The sequence below is a fragment of the Morone saxatilis genome, unplaced genomic scaffold (assembly GCF_004916995.1).
Source record: "Morone saxatilis isolate NCDOM2014 unplaced genomic scaffold, NCSU_SB_2.0 Contig15, whole genome shotgun sequence".
Taxonomy (NCBI): Eukaryota; Metazoa; Chordata; class Actinopteri; family Moronidae; genus Morone; species Morone saxatilis.
Window position 1 is genome coordinate 17,065,891 of NW_023339707.1, and position 9,714 is coordinate 17,075,604.

The 9,714-nt window shown below is 39.5% G+C and overlaps 1 protein-coding gene across 6 annotated transcripts in view; it reads left to right on the forward strand.

The window, feature by feature from the left end:
• Positions 1 to 430: 430 nt before the first annotated feature.
• Positions 431 to 9,714, forward strand: part of LOC118324196 (membrane-associated guanylate kinase, WW and PDZ domain-containing protein 1-like) — a 95,868-nt gene continuing 86,584 nt past the window's right edge. For all 6 annotated transcript variants that reach the window (XM_035656392.1, XM_035656393.1, XM_035656394.1 and 3 more), the window contains exon 1: positions 431 to 1,219. In XM_035656392.1, the coding sequence (XP_035512285.1) occupies positions 922 to 1,219 (298 nt within the window). In that variant the 5' untranslated portion in view covers positions 431 to 921. The remainder of the gene's footprint in view (positions 1,220 to 9,714) is intronic.

The window sequence follows — 9,714 nt, forward strand, 5'->3', positions numbered from 1 at the left end:
AAAATATTTGTACCACTGCACCAACATTATCATCAGAGAAAGGGTGAGAATAAGGCTGGGGGGAGGGTTATGTTGAGCAAAGGAATGCAAATAGATTTCTGTTTGAACTTCTTATATCAACAAAGTTAGATTTAATAAAGTTTACTCCTGAGTGGATGGTTCCTCTGGTGTTACATAGCTGCTGGTTTGGAGTTGGAACCAGCAACCTGCAGCTCTCTCTGGTGTGGTCCCATTAGTTATGAATAAAGGAGACCGTTGAAGGGATTAGACGCACAGATATCTGTAATCCGTTTGAAAACGCGTGCGGGCCGGCGGGCGGGGAGGAGCTTTAGGACCCGGTGTGGGATCGAGTGGGATTTCCCTCGTGGAGTAGCAGCTGGACGCATGCGCCCCCCCCTCCTTTCCACTATTTCTCCATCCACAGCGCAGGAGCAAGTAGGATGAACTTGTCATGTTACCTGCTTAAAGGCGCCGCCGGTGTTGTGTGAACAGCCCAACCTGCACACGGGATTGACAAAGGTAACAGTTTCCCCTTTTTGGAAAGTTTAATAAGATTGTAAATACTCGACAGAGGAGGATGCAGAACAAGAAGATTAATGAGGAGAAGAGTCTTTGAATGTAAAGCGGGCGGCCAGAGAGCGGATTAGATCCCACAGCGAGGAATCAGAGCGTATGTTGTTGTCTAAAGATGCGGAAACAACAACAGAAGTAACAACAATCCGGATTTTGATCCATCGGGAAATTTACGCGCACTGGGAGCAGCATGCCTTGGCTCAGGAGAAGGGTGAAAATGTTCCAACTTGGAGTGACACCCAAACACCCTGAAGTTTTCTGTCTGCTTGGACTATCTCTGTGCTATGCATCGGCTGATTTTTACACCATTCCGCGAAACTAACGGGTTTGGTTTGGACCTGAGTCACCATGTCAAAAGTCATTCAGAAGAAGAACCACTGGATCGCCAAAGTGAATGACTGCGCGGTGATCCGGGACGCGTGTGGGGAGCTGAATGTGGAGCTGCGCGGCGGGGCTGAGAATGGAGAGTTCCCATACATCGGGCAAGTTAGAGAGGATGCTGTGGTGTACCAGGACGGTAAACTATGCGAAGGGGAGCTACTCCTGGAGGTCGAGGGGCTGCCTGTGTCTGGATTACCCCTCTATGACATTTTAACTGTGATTAAGTTCTGCAAAGGTCCCGTCAGGTTGAAAACTGTGCGTCAAGGTAAGAGGAATCTGAAAAAAAACCCTGATAAAAGTCACCAGTACAGATAGAAAAATGTGTGTGGGATATTAGCTCTCACGCAAAAAAGAGTTAAGAAATCCCAGTGCAAGTGTTTTTTATAATTCCCATGTGATGTGGCACAGGATTGTAAGCACACAACAAAATGGTGATACATTTGAAGCAGGGCTAAAGAGTGCTGCTCATCTTCTCTCCACAGCAGCCTGGAGTTTTCACAGGCTTTGACATGAAGCTGCCCTGACAGTCCTCCTGCCCTCATTTGTCTAACATGCTAGAGCCACTCTGGGTCAGACCTGTGGGGTCACAGATTAGGCCACTTACAGTGACTGCAGCTCCAGAACCTTCATCTACACTCCAACCCTTAACTGCACACACTGTCTCTACTGCCTGTTCTTTGACTTAAAAATGAAAATCCATATTTCCAAACTTTTGTTACCTTACTTTCTCTGCCACTGCCGCTTGTTATTTTCTCTGCTAGTATCCCATTTGTAGTTTGAAATATTACAGTGCTTCTGTCAAGGGATGCAACTTATAGTTACAGTTTCAAGATCAAATAATCTGTCCCTTAATCGATGAATTGTTTGGTCTATGAAATGTCAAGCAATAATGAAAAAATGCCAATCACGACTTCACTGACCCCAAGATGAGGTCTTCAAATATCTTGTTGTTTATTCACTTTACTGTGATGTATGACAAAGAGGAGCAGCAGATGTTTCAATTTGAGCAGCTGGAACATGACATTATGTTGCAGTATTTCACAGTTTTTCTGCTTGAAAAATGACTGAAGGGATTCATTGACGAATCCACTTATCCAATTTCTGCTTCTTTCTGTAAAGTAATGTTGTTTACTGAGGGATGCATTGTTTGTGAGAGCAGGACACCACTCATGGGCAGCTGGGGTTATTTCTAGAAGTGTTCCCTGTGTGTCAGATGAGCTTGACCCATTGCCTACGGACTGCTGCATCTGCATCTGTCTGAGAGACTGCTAGAGGGAGAAGGATGCAGCCACCGATTTAAACTTCAGCTTTGTTTTTTTCTCACAGTCTCCTGTGTATTGTTTATGGTTTTCTGCTGTTCTCCATTCTGGCCAAATCTGGTTGTTCTGTGATGCCTGAGTGGATTACTGAAATATATATCTTTTTATTTTTAATCAGGGGCATTTGTGTATTTCACCTCAAATGTCTCTTTCCACACACTACCTCTCTCACACACACTTGCACAATATTTGACAAAGCTCGTCGTGCCTTCTCTCTGGGGAAATCATTAACTGTGTTATGTAACAGCGGTTTAGTTTCAGTGTAGCATCATTGCCTTCTATTCTCTTGTACTGTATGTCCATTAGTGGCTGCACAGTGAATGCTTGACCTCTGGAGCCGAAGTCTCGACCCATGGGACAAGAGCTCAGCACTAACGCTGCTTTAGGTTTGCCGAACAGGCGTTTGTTTGACATATGATCAGACCAGGCTTGCAACATGGGAGAGTTTTAATATCCACAAACAGTTTTCTAATTATTCTGAACTCCTATGGAAACGCTTTGTGCTTGAAAATGCTTCTGCAGCACCCAGCCTGTATAGATCAAGGATATCCTGAGTCGTCTTCGTGGTTTTGTTATTAGTTTCTTACATAAGTCAGCAGATTCTCTTTGTCCGTAAGAAGAAGAGGAGAGGGATACTCTAAGATCATCTGAGTAGCTCACAAGACCTCCATTGTACCTCACAGTCTGTTGGGCTCCCAAGCAGAACCGGCTGGGGACAGCGATCCAAGCCGTCTCAGACCAGATGACAGGCTGTGGGGACAGATCGGATCTCTCTCTCCTTTCCTCTCCAAAGAGCTTGTGGGTCATATTACAGGAGGCCAAATCACCTCATTACTGTAGGTGGAAACTCTATCAGGGTGTGCAGGTAGGCAGGTTGCTGCTGTGGTATACGACAGCCCCACAGGTGTGTTGCTCCCACTGAGGAATGCAGAAAGAAAACCACCTGGGTGAAGTCTGTGCATTCCTGTGGAGAAGGTGGAATATTAGACTGAGGTGGTTTTGTGTCTGGCATTTTATTAAGCTCCGTAAATAGCACTTTAAATTGGAAAGGAATGAAAGAAACGTTAGACTGCCTGTTATTTACATAACAAATGTATAATGATACACTAGAATCAGTTGGAACCTGGTTTTCGTTAGATTTTGTTGGTTTGTTTGTTTGTTTTATTAAGTTTTAGTCAAATTTTATAATCATATGATTTTTGTTTGTTTAATGAACAAAAACTCAAAACATTTTCGTCTAGTTTTAGTTTTCTAGCAGTTTCATTTTTTGTCTTTAGTTTTTTGCTGCTTCATATCTAATTCTCAGGGGAGAATAATTTTTTAGAATAATTTTGTCCATAAATCTGTATCTTCCAAGCATCAGTAACAGATCAAAATAAGAAATATTTTAGATGATGCAGAAAACTTTTACTAATCAGGAGCTATAGGCTAATATGTGTGACTCTACAGATGCATGCAAGTTTTGGAATAAGACTAAGACTCCCCCTTAGATATAACTGAGACAATTGCCCCCAACTCCCATAATTTGGGAACTTCTTGGGCATATAAACAGGAAGTATAACCTACATTTTGGCAACTTGACACCATAAATTGATGCTGAATACCTATTATCAGTTCCTGTACCCATGGATGTACAGACAACAATCAATGGATTATTTTGATGTTGAAGAAAACTTGAAAACAGGATTATCCTCAGGCAAGTTTTGTAGTTATAAGTCTTTTCTGATTGATAAACAGATGTGTTAATTTGCAGTAGACACTGGAGTTATATGTGCTTTATGTCTGTGTGACTCCACAAATGTGTGTCACAGCCTCCACTGCTGCTACAGCTAACCCGTGTTGGTGAATGGGTCAAATCACTTCGGCCAACTTCCCGTTGTTTTTTTAAAACGCCAGTGTGCACCTGTTCCTTATCTTTGCTTCATGTTGCTCCCTTCATGCCCCTCTTCACACTTTTAAACCTACATACTCACAAGGTACACATTAAACACAAATGCACTCAGTGACTATGCAACATATCCTCCTTTCTCCCCTCCAATGGGCTGTGGACACTAGAAATCTAATAACATTCATTTACTTTGTGTACAGAGGCGCAGCTGAATGATGAATAGATTTATGTTATGGCATAATGTTAAGTATAAGGTATAAGGTTAAAGTACAAAGAGGGATATTCAGACTTTGACCCACCAGTGTAGCTCTTATCTGTCATCATCAGTTAAATCCAGCTCACAGGTTAAAGGTTTTGTCATAATTGTCTTGTCTCTGAACTGTATTCTAGTGAGCACTTGACAACAGTGAAGGTGTAAAGGTTGTGCATCAGGGCATATAACGTTAAGAATGATACTTACTAAAATAGAGCTAATGTACAGTATATGCATTTGAGACTGAAATACAAGGTAATATAATACAAAATCAAGAATGTGTTAGTTACTCTGTTTGACGTGTTTTTTTTAACCTTTTTTAAGTGAACCACAATCCCCTCCAGCACTTAAAAGGTTCTGGAAGTTTATGGTCCTCTGATCATGGGTGGGTTTGGCTGGGTGTCTGACTGATCTCCGGGACAAACAGCCCTTGGTCGCCTTAGATCTCGCCTTTACTTGAAACCCAGCCAGAGGGAATGAGGGCAGCCTGCTGGATGCCAGGCATTCCTGAGAAGGGGGAGCAGGAGTTCACTGGTACTCCCCGATGAAACATCTTGACTTTTGTACATAAAATTCTGTTTTTTTTCCTTTTTTCAGGCCTCATCTCAGGTCACCTCCTGCTTTCTCCCATCACCCTGCTCACTCCTTGGCGACAGGGTGGTATAGTGATTAGGGAGACCATCTGTTTAATCATTCAGACCTTCAGTAGAGTAAGCATCTCTTCTGCTGAAGTGTCCTTGAGCAAAGCTCAGAGGGCAATCCAACTCTAGGGTCACTAATAGCTGACCCTACTTTGGCCCCCATGTAGACATTTAAGCAATGTAATGAAATATAAACCATCCTCCACTGTTGCAAATGCAAATATAAGGATATAAGCACATTAAGATAAACAGTTGGCGGTGGCAGTTCCCCAGTTGGGTGCCAACTCAACTCAATGGCACAGTTGGGTGTCATTAAACCATGACATAAGAAGAGGGCGCAACCAGATGACGTAAGTAAAAGAGCTCCAGTCAAACCTGGTGAAATGGTGAAAAACAGCGTAGAAAACATGATGGAAATGTAGCATTTATGATTGTTTAATGTATTGTGGAACATTACTGTCTCCTCATTGCTCCACACAGATCTGATGTTTTCCTCTGCCACTACTTCACAAACTCAAAGGAGAGTAGTGATTTCTTAGCAAAAATTAAGTCTAACTAAACTGACTCTGTTATGTAAAGATTGCACTAACTTAGTGTCACTGAAATTGTGTCTATGGTCTTTGTGCGCGGTTAAGAAGGCTTACACACATCCAGCGGATGTGAGGGCTTTGTAGACACAGATCTCTTCTGTGATGTGCTTGTCCCAGAATGCAAGTCCCTTATATTTTCTTAAGTATGGAGATTTGTCAGTCTTGATTAAGTGCAACCGACTACATAAGTATATCCCTGAAAGGCTTGTCAGGGGCTTGTGACAGGAATCCTGCAGCTACCTCTCCTTCTTCTCTCTGTACTTTCTGCTTTTTCCTTCCACATACACCGTCCCTTTTTAAGCTCTGTGTTTTAGGCAGCAGTGAGGCATCACAGAATTTTCGTATGTTTTTATCTTCTCATATGTTCCACCTTTATTAGGTACAAACTGTGATGCAGACTGGGAGTTTGGCATTGTAAGAAACTGTTGTGGATGTCTTCAGAGGAACTGTTGAAATAGTCTTGTTTGCTTGTGTTGCATTTATATACATTGGATTTTTACTTTGGTCTTGATGGAATGACTCGCTAACATTGCTAACAATGGCAGCATACCAGTGAAGGATCGGTGGCCCCGCACGCAAGCAGCTTGTGTCATTTAAGCTTGAACAAACGGCCGTCTAATTCAGAGACTTTGCCTCAGGTGTTGTAACAATGAGGTTGGAATGAAATGCAGACGAGGAAAAAGAAACAACCATCAGTGCTGTGAATATGATACTCCAGCAGGCCTTTTATTAAACTATAATTGTGCTGGCCATCAAACGTCATGTACCCTTAGCATAGTAACGAAAACTGTCAAATACCAAATACTGAGTTTTGTAATAATTTTGTTTACTCGCTGTTGAATCAGATAGTTGCTGATCTAAGTCAAAATCTTTTCTATTTAAATTGTACCTGCTTGTGTTTAACATTTAACATTAGAGAAGGTTGGCTTCCTTAGTTACATTAAAAATTGGGTTTTGTAGAAAAACGTGATCACATTTCTTAAATTAAAGTGTTGGTGTGAAAATCGAGGTATTGTATCAGCACTAGGGCTGTAACTAACAATTATTTTCATTATCGAGTAATCCACCATCCATCTCTATCTCCATCTTTGCTGCGTGTCATGTTCAATGTTGTAAGAGACTCACTTTGGAGCGTCATTCTAATAAACTTATAAGACTTTGTGATATGGCAGGTGCATAAAATATAACACCACAAAGTCAAAAGAATCAAATTGATGCAATAAACAATATCCCATTGTTCTATGTTATATGTCAAAAATAATCTCATACACACGTAAAACAGAAACATTTACAATTCATCTTGTTAGCTTGTAATTGAATTAGAAGATGCTTCAGATAATTAAGAATAAATAAGAGAATTTTGAACCATGGGAGATTTTTAATCTAAAAAACACAGTTTTTTAACTATTTGAAACTTATTGAAACACTTAACAATACTGCAATACTCCATTTACAACATATTGTCAGAGATATAAATGATAAAATAAAAGATAAATAAAAGGTAAAAAGAAATTTGCATGATAACATACGATAAGATATATAATTACACTGAATAGTCAATGTATGATAAAACTGCCCTACATAACTGTAACAGCATTTAAGACATGGAAAACACACCCTGGAACAATCACATGAGCATATTATTATTATAAGAGATCCAGACTGGTCAGATTGTGTATTTTTAGTACTTCATTTAAAGAAGAGCAAAACATTTTTGTAATGACCTCAGCTTGAAAAGAATGCTCCAACTGAGTGAATCCATGCTTGTACTGTAGGTTCATAAAAAGATGTTCCTCTTCCACAGCATGCCAGTTACATTATCAGTAACAAGCATGGAGAGCCCGGAGGGTTTCTATAGTACAGTACGTTTGTCTCTTGTGGAGTTCACATGCATCATGTTTCACCTCTAACAGAGTCAGACAGAGTAAGATGCATTTATCATGAAGCTGAGCGAAAGCAGCAAATAGGCATCATGTTACTGTAGGTAGAAGAAGTGTCAACCAGTTTCTGTCTCTGACTCCTGCAGTATTTGAAATGACTAGGACAATAACAGCTGTATAGGTTGTAGCTGCATTTCAGTTCAAACCGTGTTGTTTACTCTGCAACTGATAACGCCACTGCAAAAATGTAAACGATGGAAGCCAGGAATAGAGTCAGAGTTCTTGTTCGCGGCCTGGACGTGTTCACCAGTTATCATCTAGACATTTTATCAAGTCAAGTCAATATTATTTATACAGTTCAATATCACAAATCACAAATACATCTGCACAGCTTTACTATCTGTACAGCATACCGCACCCTCTATCATTAGACCCGTTCTAATACTGAAATAAAAATGGAAAATACAGGGAGTTACCATTAAGCTGGTACATTTTTGTCAATTTTCCATTACGTGTTGATATGAAATGCATAACAGACAACACAGCTTGTACTTTCAACTCAACATGGGACTTGCCTGAGTTTACTACAAGCATTTATGAGTAGTTGTAAATTTGGAAATGTCCCACTTTAACGACTTTAACAAGAACCGCCTGAGTGCACTGTAATCAGTGTTGTTCTGTGTGAGTCTTTATGTTTGGGGAGGAGGTACAAGACTGAAGGTCACACACTGACCCTTGACAACATTTAATCTCAAACCTTTTATTCGATTCAATTCAATTCGATTCAAAGGGGCTTTACTGGCATAGGAAATATACATTTGCATTGTCAAAGCAGGTGTAAAATATATGTATATACATAAATTAGTCAAAAAAATTAAATAAAGTAGAAAAAAAATGAAAAGAAGAAGACTTGTAGTTGTGTTTGTGTGTGTCTAAATCACTCACTATTAGGCAGTCAAATATGCTCTCTCCTTCTTTTAGGATTATTATATTATTATTATATTTATATTATATTATTATTTTGGGGATTTTAGATTGTTGGAATCTGAGATTACAGATTAAATTAAATTTGTTAAAACAAATGTTCCTTATATCATCATATTATAATGTATTACATTGTACATGTAGTTTTAATCTCAACATTTCAGGAACTAAAACAAACAATCTTTTTAGTTTATCTAACAGGGTTAATACGGTTTTCATGACTACAGTAATAATATGTAAGTAATGCATGAAGTGTGTTCTATACTACATAGTATCTAACATAATCCCATATGGTAATTTCTTTTTTCTCAAATTGATTTTCTCTACAATTAATCACACTTGTGTCTGTTTAATGTGTGAAAATGGGATGTTTTAGGAGCTGCATGCTGACCATGACCTCTGAAAGATAAGATACTGTATAAATATTTGATTTGCATAATGAATGACTGGACCATGGACAAGAGTGGGTGTTATATCTCATATGTATTTGGCTATTTATTGCTTTGTTATACAAGAATAGCTGTGACTGGTTGATGTTAATATAAGTAGAAACTCACCTTTTTTTTTAAAGAAGCATTTCACCCGTGGAAACATTAATCTTTATTGAAAGTGGGTTATATATGTAGTCGAAATGTAACATAAATTTTGAATTTGGTGCCTTCCTTGACCGGAGAACAGAGAGTGTTGTAGTCTCACCCCCCCCCTCTGACAAAAGGAATATTGGAGACGCTTCCTGCTCCAGTGATGCCCAAAATGACGATTTTTACATCATTGGAAGCAGGGAAGGCAACACTGAAATCCTATTTCTCCTGTCTCAGGCGAAGAATGAGCGACATGTGCCGACCATTCAAAAATATGTCTGACTGGTTTCTACCGATAGAAAGGCTTAATGCAAGATTGGGTGAAGTGTCCCTTTAAAGATGTTCCAAGGAAGCTCTACCTAATCTACACTTTACTGAATATTTTATTATATTAACCAATGACAACTTTCTGGTGACATAACCAGTAAAATGAAACTTAGACATAAATAAAACAGTATCACACATAAATGACCCCATTTGGATCAACAAGAACAGACAGAAATAGATAAAAACCCACATATGTTTATGGATGTGATACTGCAGTGTAATGTCATTTTCGTCTTGTGTGTAGTCTCTTATCAGCCCCCCTCCATTGTTTTGACAGGAAAGTAAAAAGTAAATGCA